The following is a 15,114-nucleotide window of genomic DNA, read 5'->3' as shown; positions in this document are numbered from 1 at the left end:
ATTACTTCTTCCATGCTAACTTGAAACAGTTATTTCAAGTAAAACATAATGGTTTGCTGAAGTTCAGGTGGTATTGCAATATAAGACAATAACACAAACAAATTATTAATAAGAATCAAGTAGTGCTGCTTTTTCACTTTCTGCTGCAAAGTTCCCAAAGGAATTTTGAAACTGGAGCCTGTAGCTATAGGATGCAGCCAGATGCATCTGGGAGATCTGTGCTGATACTCATGTGCAGCAGCAGCAGCCAGAAATTACTGAAGAATTCTGGTCAGCCATCTTATCCTCATTGACTTGCACTGCAAGATAAGCAGGCTCCTTATGAAATCCTGGACTATGGCCACCTGCCTGTTATTCCCATCCAGCCAAAAGGAAAGAGGCTCAAGGGAGGCTTCTGGCCAGGAGCAGTGGTAGTTCAATGTGTATCCAAATGTGAGAAAGATACAAATGGCCAAGACACAAGAATACATGTTTTCATTTGCAGATGAGGTGAAACTCGGATCTTTTAGTGCTGTGATTCAGTGGGTCTAACTGAATTAGGGAGGTGAGCCCTGAGCATGGGAGTGTGGCTGGCTCAGCCAAGACTTTAGTGGGTCTTTGGTGCCCACCAGTGAGGGCAGTTCTCTGCTTGTGCCTCTTTCTGTAGCATTTAAAAATGCACTCGAGAGCACAAGGCAGGAAAACTTTAAGCACCAGAACTGATGAATTCATTGGTAAAGGGAGTAGGAAGGAAAAGGAAGTGAGGAGCTTCTCTTTGGGAAGAGATCTACCATTTTGTTACCCTTGTTTTGTACCTTGCACAAACTGGGTTTGTGCCTAGGACTCATGGCCACTATTTTATCTGCAAGAGTAACTGAAGGAGAGGGAATGTGTGTACATGTTGTTGATTTCTAATTTGTTGCATTTCATTTATTCATTTTCCCCACGCTGAGAAACACGAGTAGTTTAAATGCAGCAACTGTGGTGACACCAGGAAGTAATTATTTCAGGAAGTTTGCAAAAGTGCCCTTATTAAACAAATTGAGGTAGGTTGGTTTTGTTTGTTTTAAGTAAAACTACAAGAAAAAAATTGGAAAAGTGCCACCTTCATAGGATGCAGTACAGGATACAAGTAAAGAAAAAAATTATGATGTCCCCAGTTAGGAGACAGTTGTCTCCTGGAAGAAGAAAAAAAAACATGCAAAACCTTGGGGTTTGTGTCCCTTTTGGGGAACAATTCTCCTTCAGGCTTGCTGTTATTTTAAGATTTTTTGTTTGTTTGTTTTTACATCACTACTTTACAGTATTTTGAAAGGGGAATGTATGTCCAAAAGGTTTTCTTTCTAGAAAGTCCAAAGAAAAAACTGCATCAGCAAATGGCTTATTGTTGTGTTAAAAAAAAATATGCGATTTACATTGAACATTGTGAAAATCTAAGTATGACTGATCTGTATGCCAGATCAGTCCTAGTCCTGCAGAAGATGGACTGAGGTGGCTGTAAATCAGTCCCTCTTTCATTCCAGATACATCTGTGCAGTATGGGGAGAAGAATGGGATGGAAAGAGGACAAACTTCCAGTATATCTTAAGTAACTGGTTCATTTAAAGTACTTTATATTTGAGCTATAGTTTTTTCTTGGTTTTCTCTCCCTCTTTTTTTATCTATTAATAGCAAAAAAAAAAAAAAAAGCCCATGTAAAAGTAGCTTTTGAACAGAAATAAATTCTAGGATGTTAAGAAAAGTTGAGCCCCTTCCAATAAATGACTGAGGACAATGTAGGAGGCTGAAGAAGGTTGTTAAAGAGTATTTGGAGACTAGGAAAGTGAATGTGCAAATATTTCTGCCTTCTGCTGTAGCAAGACTGTGAATCCATTTGCCTGGTCCCTTCTCTCAAGCATGTAATTATTCCTTGTAGAGAACTATTTTTCTGGGATTTGTATGGTTATATGGATTCTTTTCCATTTGGAAGAATGTTGCTCAGTTAATTACATGAGTTATAGTAGAACAACCAGTGTATTTTCAGTGAAATTTGGTTCTAATATTCTGCTATAGCATCCTATGACTTAGAAACAATTTAAAACTGCAGTGTATGTTTTTCAGATATTTAGAACTTCAATCATCACCTTTAAAGCATATATATTGTTTGGAGGTAAGTTTTGGATTAAGGAATGTTGGATTGCTCCTATTAACCATGTAAAAAAGATTAGATCAATTTGAGCCTGAAGTTTTTCTTGCTATTTATGAATCAGAACAGTGCTCGTTTTACTGTATGTCCGCAAAGGCATCCCAACTGTTTGTGTTCCTTTCAGGGTGCTGTACCACCAATCCTGGCTGGAGGCAGCTGAAGTGGGAATGTGCATAATGTAGTGAAGATGGTTTTCTGTTTCTTTTATCTATTTTGCTTTTCTGCTTTCTGCATTTGCTTCAGTGTTATGGTTGTTGTTAGCCTGAGAGTGGATAGCTTGTGGGCACGCAATTCTTACTCACATATCTGAGTTCGGTCACAGATAAAAAGATATTTCTATGAGAAAGTGTTTATTGTAGTCTTGATCAAACTGCTGTATGTTCATTTTGATGGCTAATGATATCCAAATGATCACAGTGCAAACTGTTAGTTTCAGTCCCTATTGATTTAAATTAGGAATGAAATCCTCTCTAATTCTGCCTGGTTGTAAGCAGTCTGATACTTTGATAGCCTGTTTGTGTTGTAACCTGCCCTGTCCTCCAGCTGCTCAGGTCTAAAACAACCAAATGTTGAGGAGGCAGACATACCTGTTACTGGTGATCCAGTGTTTGGGCTGAGGTTGTTAAACAGCAAATTCGCATTTCCTGAGACATGGGAGCTGTGTGGCTGTGACTGCCCAGGTGGCCATGGAGCAGGAGGGACCTGTTGGGAAGGAGGTGCTATTGAGGCAACTCAACCCTGATGTCATACTCAACCAAATAAGAATTTTTTAAAGATTTAAAGCTCAGCTGCACTGTCACCAGTCCTTTGGAATGAGGATCTCTCTTTTGGTTCATGCAGAACTGCTTGCTGCTAACTGCATCGTGTTAAAATGTCTTTGACACATCAGGGAGGCTTTGTCGGCTCTTTCTCACTGATCAGACCCGGGAGCCTCTTTGGTTTGCCAGCCCAGATAATGCATGCAGAGGGCTGAAAACTAAGCCAGGTGTTTGCAACTTCGTGCATCTTTAAGATGCCGTTGACCTTGAGCAACACTTGTGCCTTTTAATGAGGTAATGAGTCACACCTGTCTTATCCCAGCCCTGCTGGACAGCGGCACAGGTGTTACAGACCATGCAGCTGGCTTCTACATTTTGGGCCATGATTCTCTTTTGTCTTTCTTGGTGTGTGCAATGTAGAATCCTGAGCTGTCCTGTGGCACGTTCTGCAGCCAGTAGCTGCTCAGGAAAATGTCTGGAATAGCAGACATACTGCCTGTTTAAAGAAAGAAAAAAAGTGAATTAGCATATTGACCTTACTGAAACATGCAAATCACTTGATAGGACTCAATTTCTGAAATGAATTCCCATAATGTGTGTATTAATTCTTTCAGAAATTATTAAAAGGATTTGTGGGATTATTCTGAGCTCAGCAATAAATGTCAAGGTTTTAACTGAGCAGGTGTGGAAACCAGCAATAGTTATGGATTATCTGAATAACCATGTCAGTGTTTTGCTCTTGGAAGGCTTTCTTACCCTGGACTGTATGTCGTGGTGTCCCCCCCCCCCCCCAGAATATTAATAGCACCTTTAAAGAGTTCTCTGGTTTAAAAAAAAAAACAAAAACAAAAAAATGAAAAAATACCAACATGTTTTAATTGAGAACCCCCCCCAATTTTTGTATCCTTTTAGGTGATTTTTTTTTTTTATTTTGAGAAGTTAAGTTTCCAGCACTGCTTCAAAAATCAAAAAGAAGTAACAGCTTTTGAGTTTTAGAGGATATTGTGAACTCTGGTGTTTGTGTTGTCTGGTTATGGAGTTTGTCACACTCGGTAACTTAAAATGACTTGTATTTTTTTTAAATTTGAAGTTGTCTGAATGCTTGTTGCAAGTTATTGCATACTTGTAAGCATGATTTAAAGTGCTAATAAAATTGAAGTAATTGCAAAGTACTTTAGGGGAGAACAGATGGGGAAACAGTGCTATGCCATGACGTGTTCTCTCTCTATCGTTTCTAGAAGTCGCTGAGAGCATTCTGCTTGAACCTCTTCTGAGCGCTCTGCTGTTTGCTTGGTGAAAGGACAAAGGACTGACAATAAGAACACTGCGCCGCTATCTGCACCTGCCTGTCGGAGCCGCCGTGTGTGTCGCAGGTGCTGTGTTTATGCCATCACCGGGCGAGCAGACGAGACGAGCACGCTCACGGACCGGCCTCAGGCGCTGCCCGGCGCGGGGTGACGGCGGCTGCCAGCGCCCCGCGCCCACCCTCCAGCGGGGCCGGGGCGGGCGGGCTGGGCTGGGCGGGCACGGGGCGCGGCGAGGGGCGGCGGGAGCCGCCGGAGCCGCCTCCCGGGGCGGCCGCGGGGCGGGACGGGCCGGCCGCCGGAGCGGCGGCGGCGGGAGGGCGCAGCCGGGGCCGCCGCGGCCGCAGCATCGCGGCGCGGTGGCGGGGATGGAGCCCTGGAAGCAGTGCGGGCAGTGGCTGATCAGCTGCAAGGTGCTGCCGCCCAACCACCGGGTGACCTGGGACACGGCCCAGGTCTTCGACCTGGCGCAGACGCTGCGCGACGGCGTCCTGCTCTGCCAGCTGCTCAACAACCTCCGCAGCCACTCCATCAACCTCAAGGAGATCAACCTGCGCCCTCAGATGTCCCAGGTGAGGCCGCTTCCCCCGGCCCGTGGCCTCTGCCCCCGTCCGCTGCCGGTGTCCGCGCCCCTCGGGCTGCGTGCGGGGTCTCCGCGTGCTTTGCCTTGCGACTTGTGGCGGCGCGGAGCGGGACCCGCGGGCTGCGGAGCGGGATGCGGCCGCTGCCTGCCTGCCTGCAGCCCGGAGCCTCCGCGCCTGCAGGGCGGTGAGCGTGAGTCGAACCCGGGCCGGTGCTCGCCGGGCACCTTCCCTGCCCCGTGCGGCCGTTCCAGCCCGGGCTCGGCGCGTCCCGGGTGCCGGGACGGGGCGCAGCTGCAGCGCCGGGCTGGCGGCTCCCGAAACCTCCGTGCGGGCTCGTCGCCCGCAGCGGGAGGCGGCTCGGGCAGGAGTCCCCCGGGCCGTGCTAAGGAGAAGTTCCCGCAGTAGTCCCAGGGTCACCATTTTAATCTGTGCGCGTTACTGTTTAATGGGAGCGGGTTACAAATCAAACGACCTCTTGCTTCTAGTTGTTCCGGCTGTTCCTAGGGTCCTTGGTGGGGAGGGAGGGCGGCAGAGGATGCCGGGCCGGGCCGGCGTGGCCGGGGAGCTGAGCCCGCCCGGAGCGGCGAAGGCAGGGCAGGGGCTGTGGGAAGCGGTGGGTGAAGAAGCCCTGGTAGCGCCAGTCAGCTGCTCTTCCCAGCTTTTTGTGACTTACAGCGGTGAGGTGAATGGAGAGGACTGATTAGTAACGAGAAATCTTGATAGCTGGCTGCCTGTGTAGTGCTATTTTTTTAAAATTTATTTCTGGCTTTTAAAGTTGATATTTGGAATCATTATTTAATGCCTAAGTGTAATTCCTAATTCTGCCCTGTCTTAAATGCGGTTTTTAGTTTGGACTGATGTTTTGTTACTGTGACTCATAAAGTTGGCTTCAGATATCGAGATAAGATTATATTAATAATTTAAGAAGAGACTATATATACTTGACTTCCTGTCACTGCTTCGTGCACACCTATGCCTCGGCAGAGATGGTGGCAGCCAAGCAGATGTTGTTTGGAAGGAAACTAACTTCTGAGCCTGTCATGCGTTTTAAAACATTGAGAAACAGATACACTGTAACATTTCAGTGTTGTGGTTCTCTTTTTGATTTATAGTAATAGAAATTGCCATTCATGTTTATCATCCTAGTAAAAAGCAGTGGAGTGAATTATACTACTTTGTCCAATTCTCTGTCGGTGTTTGCTTACAAACCTACTTATTTTATTTCTTATTAATTCTCTCTTTTAGCAGCTATGTCTTACTACCAAGGCAGCGTTTTCTGGAAGCTCAGAGTGCAAAAAAGGAAAACAGTTCAGCTAGTCAGAGTCAAAGCTCTGAGACTCTTGCACTAGATGTGAAAGGTACAAAGGCTATCTCCGTGTACTTGAGAGCTCAAGTGCCTGCTTGAATGGCATATGCAGAGGCAATACTTCATCTGAGTGATGGAGCACACAGGGTGGGCTTCTCGGAGTGGTAGAAATCCAGCTTTTTCTCTGCACCATTACAACTTGTGACTTTCAGCACTTGCTAAACCAGAGCCTTGGATTATATTTGTTTTTTTTTTTAATAAACTAGAAATGTGTCATCATGATATTTTTGAGATGGCCAACTCATTGCATCAGCTTGAATTCTAGATTAATGTTTGTTATCTGGACCACTATTATTTAATTTTATTTTTGATGAATTAAAACCATGTTGCTCTCCTTCTGTCTACTGAATCTAAGTTATCAAAATGCTCTGTTGCCTTCTTTATTAGAGCAGTTTTGGGAATCAAGATTAATATTTATTTCTCCAAGTATGTTTGAACTACAGATTATAATTGTAGATCTTGGATTATTTATAGGAGTTGTCTCTTTGTCTGCTGTATGCCTGAGGTACCTGCACTCCACAGTGCTGCAGACAGCTCTCTCCAGTGGTGCATTTCTCTGGCCTACACTGATTTTACCCTTTAAACAAAGGGAACTGTTGCTGGATCAAAATCTATAATGGATAACTCTACATAGTGTTCAATTTACTGGGAATGCTACGTTTGTGTTCTGTGAGTTCAAGATTCAGTGATCCTATTGAGGTTCTGTGGGGTTTTTGACAAGTGGACACCCTTTCTGCTGGAAATGATCACTCAAGTGTAAATTTCAAAAATTATTGAAATTGAAATTCTGCCAGTTTCTTGTAATTTGTGGCTGAGACTGTAAAGAGCTCATAGTAATAACTTCTGGAGAAGTCTCAATGGCTTGAAGATTATTCACTTAGGTGAGATCTGCTTGGGGTTGTGCCGTAAGCTGTGAGTTTTGTCGGTACTTTAGTTTACTTGTCAGTAAACTAATTACTATTAGTAAACTAATACTGCATCAGAGCAGCATCATAAGGTTGCTGTATCATAGGATCTTGGGGTCTTGTAGAAGCATTAGCTAGCTCATCTTTCCTTGTGGGATAATGAGTTATAAGCACTGGAGGCAGAGCAGGGTTGGCATTAAGATGGGAATTATCTTGGCCACTGACTGCAGAGTCTGTCTGAAACTGCTGCTGTGCCTGTACTGCTTAGCTGAGCTGTTTGAACTTCATATGGCCCTTATCCCTCATCTTCTGGAACTGAGCTGCAGCTCCTGTTCTCCCTGATCTGAAGTTGGTTTCTTCCACTAAGTCTTAGAATGGGTCAGGGGACTCTTCCTGCACTGTCCTTAATCAATACAGAGACTGAGAAGGGTGGATGAAGGCTTCATGAATGGGCCTCATTGAGGGCAGATTGTTTGATTTTGGCCTTGTCTCTTACTGCAGTTGATGTTTGTCAGACCTTGCTCTATGAACCAGGTTTTCATGTCTTGGGGGCTGCTTACAAATGCAGCAGTTCCAAAGAAGAGGAAGGTGAGAGGTGGTGCCTCAGGCAGACCTGGGAGTAGGTGTCAGTTGTCTGATGAAAGTATCAAGTCTTTTCCATTTGTTACATATTTATTTTTTCAGAATAAATGTGACAGATCACGCATCAGTTATCAGTCAGCTTTGCCCGGTGGCCCTTGGTAACCCTTTATAAGCCACATCAAAAGTGCAGAAGGATTGTGGCTGATGCTGTGGTGCCAGATGCTGCTTTTTGGTGGAGCTTGATTCAAACAGGAGCACTGTTGCTTTGCTGGGGTAGGAGTAGAAACTGAGACATTGCAACACCACTGTGCTTGACCAGATGGCATGGGGTATGTTTTATGGGCTGGCTAGCACAGGGAACCACATGCCTTTGTCCCATCACCAGCCATGCGCCTTGTGTCACAGCTGTTCTTTTGAGTGGGCTGTTCTTGTGTTTGAGATCTGTGGATTCTGCCCAAAAGGTACCTTCTGGATACCTTTTTGGAGAGAATGCCTGTACAAGAGAAATGTCTCAGTGGCTTTAGGCTGTAAAACACTGGGGTTTGAACCTTTTGAATGCTGGCTGTTTTCATTACGGTGTGTTTATGAAAATATGTGTATTTGGTTAGTGGAAGTTGTCCTTTGAAGAACAGAAGCTGATTCAGTCACTTACACTTTCCAGAAAGTGAGCCTCAGATATTAAAAGTATAAACCTTGCATATATAAAAGCTGAGCAGCATTGAGCCTTCTAGATTGTCAGCTTGGTGCTGCTGGGCTCCTGTCTGAGCAGCTGGTGTGTCTTGGTGTGAGATCCCCTGTGAAAAATTACACATGGGCTTTGTATGAGGTTGGAAATTCAGGTTCAGGGATATGCATGTCCAGGGATTTTTTTTTTCACTTTGAACAGGACAGGAAAATGTTGGTTCTATTAAGAGCTCTTGTGTCAAGGCTCAAACTCACTTTGATGTTTGAGCTCCCACAAGCTAACAACTTGTGTTACTTCAACCTGTGTGTGTGCCATCACAAAAGGAAATGTAAGAGATGGATCAAGTAATGCCTTTTGGCCTTTAACTGCAGGGGAGCCTGCCTGATTCAGTTAGTGTTGTGAAAGTGGTGTTATTGCAGGCACCAAACACTTCAACACCAGCTTCTGGGAATGGAGCTACTCATTGCTGAATGAGTAAGGGAGGTGTGACTGTTGTGCTGGTGTGTTGCAGGGTTCCCCTGAAGTGGAGCATCAGTCCCTGGTGACAGTGAGACAGAGGATGGAGCACTGAAGCTCAGTGTCTGTGTCTTCAGAGCTGTTCACTGTAGTCATTCACTTGCCTCAGATGCTGCCTCTTGGCAATGTAGGCTGGTGAAAGTAATAAAAATGGAAGTGATCCATAACAGAAAGTACTAATCCTAATGTTTAATCATCATCAGACAAGAATTTAAGTAATTTATCACCAGAAATGTAAAACCTAAACCAATAGATTATGATGGATTTGCAGATGATGTTATCTGTTTAATGCTTATCTTTTATCCTTTGCAAGCTAGTTTTGAAATGGTTTTTGCAAGGCATTTAGTTAACTTGTGAGAGATTGCTCAACAGGAAAACAGCACTTAATGCAATACTGCCACGGGAGTTTACCTAAAGGGGATGCTGACATAGATTAAATATTAAAAATAACTATTTCCTATGATTCTAATAAAAATAAACAAAATATCCCTCACTTAGTATTAAAAGTTCAAACACTTTCTAATTTTAGGGAGTTACTTTTTTTGGTGTGGCCATATTGTCCAAAGGAAGTTGGTTATCTTGTCATTCATGTCATATTTTGGTGTGGTAACAGAGCTTTTGTGCAGGAGTTTATTTTCCTTTATTCCGGTGGTATCAGGTAGTCTCAGGATGTGGGTGTGCTGAGTGAGACAAACATCCCTGTTTCCTCTGATACTGCCTCTGGCTTGGAGCTTCCCCATTCCCCCCAGCTGGCAACCCTGGTCTCCTGCCCCAGTGTGCAACCCCTCTGTAAGCCCCCTGCAGGGGAGTGTGCTGTGTTTTCTTGTTAGGTTAGGTGCTAGGGTGTACCACAAAGATAGTTTCAGAAAAACTGTATTAACTTAAATGTAAAACTTCTTGGGCTTGAACAAGAGTTTAGAAACTGGTTCAGTTTTTGTCAGTGTAGAAACAAGAGACATATTTAACTGCCCCCTATTCTTGAAATCTTTGAATCTTACTGTATATGCATATACATTTAAAAGGATTTAGTTATTTTAAAAATATTTTTTTAACTTTTCAAGTGTTTTCAACCTCTTTGCTTACTTGCTGGTACTTTGGTCCACTTAACATCTTCACCACATTTAACTTTATTTCCATGCTTCATTTAAATGAAAACTACATTTGCCATAACATATATTATCCAGAAAATGTATATTTATCCATGTGTAAGTTATGTGTACATATGCATATCTTACACGTGTTGGAGTTGATAAAATATTTTGAACAAGTATTTGTTGAAAGCAAAACCTTAATATGACCTCTGTTTTGTACTAAGAAAAGACTGATGAAAAAGTAGTGACCTGGTTTTTCTAGGTAATTCTTCCTACTTTAAGAAGGTGAAGAAAATAGCTCTTGAAAACTGATGTAATGATTTTAATTGATTCACATTGATTCTTTTTTGTCAGGGGGAAGGGAAAACTGCAGTAGTACTCTATGGTAAAGCTGATTTTACATGTAATGTTTATTGTACAGTTATTAAATGCAGCATATGCATCTTGCCAAGAGGTGTTTCAAATATTCCCTTATGCACAAAATTTTGGTGTGCTGACAGCTAGGTAATGCATTAATAGAAAAAATATTCATGCTGGTTTCTCACAGAGGCTGTAGCATCTGCCAGCAGCGGATGATATAAATTAATGTCTGTATGGCATGCTGCTGTGTCATGTGGGAACAGCAAAGTTCTTTTCGGTGCCTTGTCTGACAAAGGTGGGAGACCTGTGATAGTGGCAAGTTGAAGGACTACTTATGAAAAGAAACAAAACAAAAGGGTTAAAGATGAGAGATATGTATATAAAAAGTAGGAGGATATAATCAAGGGAAACAATATTAACTACAGAGAATGGTCGGTCATGAGAAGTTAGGAAGCTGGTTTGAAAAGGGTATCAGCAAGCAAGACACTTAAGAATTTTGATATTTATCACAAGCTAAGTACAAAACACCAATCTGGATATGCTGTGTTATTCTTTAGTGGCAATGGATAATGGCTTTATCATTGCTGGCATGCCAGTCTCTGTTCTAACATGCTGCCTTAGGCCTGTGAGGTGCAGGAGGTTTATTGCCACGCTGCAGCACTGCACATCAGGCTGGGTTAGCAAAAACCAGCAGTACAGTTTGTGCATTGGGGAGATTAGAGGGTCTTGGATTTCTCACATGCATCTCTTTCTGCTCTCCTTTGAAGGTCAAAAGAGTTGATGAAGTCATAGTTGTAAAGGAAATACAGAGGGTGAGGAGAGAAAGGGCTGCAAGGCAGCTGCCAGGGGTGGGGGGCAGACCCTGCAGGGAGTGTGGTGATACATCCATCCTGGCCATGCCAGCAGGGACCTGGCACAGCTGAGCCTGGCTTCCACTGCTCTGGGTGTTGGGGGGAGCAGGGTTAGCTGGGAGCAGCAGCTGGCAGGCTGGTGAGAGGCACGGGCACCAAGGGCTTCCAGAGCACAGTTTGGCATTGCTGAAATACAGGAGACCCTTCTGCTGAGGTCATGCTGCTCCCTGACTGGCAGCTGACCCAGAGGGGAATAGGACAAGTGTGTGTGGCTGCAAAGGAGAGTGCTGGGGTGTGCTCCCCTCTGTGTGCTGCCACATGCTGGGGGAGAGGGCAGCAACTGTCCACACCTGAGTGTGTCACTGCAGCAGGCAGGGTGCCTGGCTCGTGCCCTGATCGTGTGGGTGTCTGAGTACAGAGGAAGATGTACTGTTTTATTAGATCACGGACAGTTTTAGCTTCTTTATTTTTGCTTTATACAGAGGTGCCAGTTTTTGAACTTGTCCCCACAACACTGAAATTTTACCTCTAGTACTTTAAAGACCAAATGGAACAAAATTGTCCATCAGAAACCTTTGATTTTTTTTTTTTTCCTTCTTTCTGTTGCTGTGAAACAGCATTGTGGTACTTCCATCTCCTTCCATAATACTTAACAGCAATGTTTAGTACTACCTTACATTTTATTATTTCAGTATTTCAAAAATTCAGTTTCACAGAGAAGTATGAATTGATGTGCTGTTTATCCAGTGGCTATTAATTTCTTCCCCTGAACTTTTTAGTGTACTTGACATCATCTGGAACTACCTTTTCTTTCCTCTTCTTCTGCTTTGACAAATCATGTTTAAGACTTGAGGCATTGTGAAATACCAGCTGTTTGCTAAGACTTATGATGTGTGAAATGCAATCTGAACTGACATCTTTGAATTTTTATACTTAAGAGAAACATGTTCTCTCAAAGCTCAGTGAGTGCCACTGGCTTCAGTTCACCAGTGTCAAGTGAGAATATGTCTGTTGGAAAAATATGGGTCAATAACCCTTTCTGTCATCCTATACTAAATGTCAATAGTGAAGGTCTTGGTAACATGAAACACTGAAGGACTATTAGGAGGATATTTGTTTCTTTGTATATTCATAACGTGAAACATTAGACATAAATTGCATACTATGGTGGTATTGTAGCAATTTGTATAAAAGCCACTGTTTAAAATGCTCTTGCAGACCTACAGGTATGGTTCAGCTGCCTTATATTACAATCCAAAATATTTTTGGCCTTTACTTTCATTCAGAATTTTATTTTATAATTGGCTAATAGGTATTCAGTTAATCTGTCTGTACTTATTTTTTTGCTCACTCATTCATTTCCTGAAACTTATTTTAAATCATAGAGATTATAGTTTGATTGCCTTGCAGAAACAAACAAATAACAAAAAACCCCAAAACAAACAAAAACAAACAAAAAACCACAAACCCACCAAAAAACACAGAAAGCACATTGTTGCTATAATCAAATATTTTCTGAAAAAACCTCCAACCAACCCAAACCAAAAACACCCAACAAAGCAAGGCATTTTTAAAAGCATGTTTTTGACTGGTAAAGCTTAGCAGAACAAGATGATTTGTAATTCCAAAAATCATTAGATATGCCTTTTTATCCCTGGTGCCATCAAATCTACCTATTTGTTTCTGAGTTGTATAATGGTATGTGCTGTATAATCTGTACTTAGGGTATTTTGTACCATTGCTTGTTCCTTCATTCACACTGTTTCTACATGGAAAGAAGCCTGAGAGTCAACTAAAATAGAATGATTAGAACTTGGCCCTTAATGTTAATTGTCAAAGCAGTCTGACTTCACTGTTGTGCAGGAAATTTGATGCTTTAAGAAATGACATGTTATTTTGCTTGCACACACTCAAAACTAAGATACTGTAATAATTATAGCATCATCATAGCTTGCATAATTCCTTGTGCTCTGCTTGCGTCTTAGCAGCCAAGGTTTAAATTGGACTTATGTGCTCCAGTGAGTGACTTCAAATTCCCATCAACCACTGCCTCATGTAGCAGTGATGCCTTTTATCAGCTGATAAAAGGCCATGAAGGCCATGGTATTTTTCCCTCTAAATTGCTCAGGATCTATGAATAAGGATGTCTGATTCCAGCACAGAGAAGGTTAAAGGCAGATGGAGGACCACACCTTCTCTGCACTAATGTCCCCTCAGATTTTAGGTGTCTCTGGATGGGGGTATGGTGATGTGAACCAGGTTGATGGTGATGTTGTAACTTGAAGTGAACACTCATTAATCCCACATAGCTCTGTAGGGTTTAGATCAAGATTTGAATTTCTTTTTCCTGGAAAAAAAGTAGTGTGGGAGAGAACACCAGAGAGAATGTTGAAATTATTGCTATTGCCTGCAGCATCTTTCACTCTCAAAATAGAAAGAGTGAGACTCCCTGAGGTGCCCTTGCAGGCTGCTGCCTTTGGGCTTATGGTCAGTTGATGTGTGGTTTGTTGGAAAGGGATTTCTGCCAAGCTTTTAAAACCTAACTTATCTTGAGGCAGCTATTTTAAAAGCCTCTTCATCCTACTTTGTGGCTCAGATTTTGCATTTCACAGTATAGTACCAGTTTTGCTAAATTGTGTGAAATTGTGTCCGGAAATATTTAGGTTTCACTTTGTCTTAATGGTTTATCATCCACGTATGTGCACAAAGTGATACAGGGTGTCAAGTCGGATCACATTCTCTTCTGAACTGGGAAGTTCTTATTCTTAAACATTGTTGAAAATTCTTGCTGAGATTTGATTTCCCACTTTTTTTTTTTTTTTTTTTTTTTTTTTTTTTTTTTTTTTTTTTTTTGTGTGTGTGTGTATGGATCTCACTTAGCTTTCTGGATGCTTGATTTGAAGTAACAATTTTTGGGCCATACCCCAGAGGGCTTGTTTGGCATGTGTGTGTGTCCTCTTAGCAGCAGTGTTTGGTTTGACTGAATTCTTAGAACATTTTTAAAAGTGCAGAACATGTTAAAATCTTAAGTTGTCTTTAACAGGTGTGTCCTGTCCTGAGGTTTTATGGGAGTCAAGTAGGGTTAACTTGAGCCATTTTCTTTTGATTTCTGCCTGTCCTGATCTTCTTTTTCTCCATCTAAGAGGGCAGTGCAGATTTACCCACCACTGTGCCTTGATGTTAATCACTACAAGTAGTCATGAGAAAGTTATCCAGGGTCTGTGTTCACTGAGTTTGCATTTGTGGTTGGCAGCACTGAGTGTGGTGATGCATCTTCTCAGTGGATTGTACTGAGGCTGCTGGTTTCACTGCAAGTATGCTGAACAGATGGCACTCTTTGTAAAGCTGAGGTTTAACTCCCCAATTGTTCTCAGTGATGCCTTCAAGCAATATTGTTAGTTAGAAGGACTGTGCCTCAGAAGGTGCTGGTAGCTACTGGTACTGTGCTGGTGCAGGGCTTATGAAGCTGTATGGAAGCGACTCCTGTAATCCTATTGGAATGCCTCTATAGTTTTATCACAGCCCTACAAGTTTCCCTTTCTGCTGAAGACCTGGTAAAATGATGAGCTGAGATGAAAGGCTTTGTTGCCTGGGACATGTATCTGTTAATGCAGGGGGTGATGAGAGAGTGTGGATGTAGGGATAGCTGAGCCATGCTGGGTACAGGGTGGGCTGCGCTTCATGAGAAGCACACTGAACATATTTCAAATTTGTGTGTCTTCCCAGCTATAATTGCTCAGATTCATAGACCCCTGGGGAATCTGCTTAATTTAAGCTATCTGCTTTCTCTTTCCTGAGAATGTAGGTTTTTGTAGCTTGGAAGCCCCACAGTGCATCATGTTATTTCAAGAGTACAAGCTCTAGCAATATTAATGTAATGTGAACTATTATCTAGTGTTAAAAATACCTGCTATGAAGAAAAAAAAACCCCATTAATTTAAAAAAAGA

The 15,114-nt window shown here is 42.6% G+C and overlaps 1 protein-coding gene across 1 annotated transcript in view; it reads left to right on the top strand.

Moving 5' to 3' along the window:
• Positions 1 to 4,594: 4,594 nt before the first annotated feature.
• Positions 4,595 to 15,114, top strand: part of VAV3 (vav guanine nucleotide exchange factor 3) — a 149,268-nt gene continuing 138,748 nt past the window's right edge. Inside the window, exon 1 of the mRNA XM_053950723.1 lies at positions 4,595 to 4,798. Coding sequence (XP_053806698.1) covers positions 4,595 to 4,798 — 204 coding nt within the window. The remainder of the gene's footprint in view (positions 4,799 to 15,114) is intronic.

Source organism: Vidua chalybeata, chromosome 9 (genome assembly GCF_026979565.1).
Source record: "Vidua chalybeata isolate OUT-0048 chromosome 9, bVidCha1 merged haplotype, whole genome shotgun sequence".
NCBI lineage: Eukaryota > Metazoa > Chordata > Aves > Passeriformes > Viduidae > Vidua > Vidua chalybeata.
Note: the sequence above shows the minus strand (reverse complement) of the source record. Positions and strands in the feature narration are given on the sequence as shown.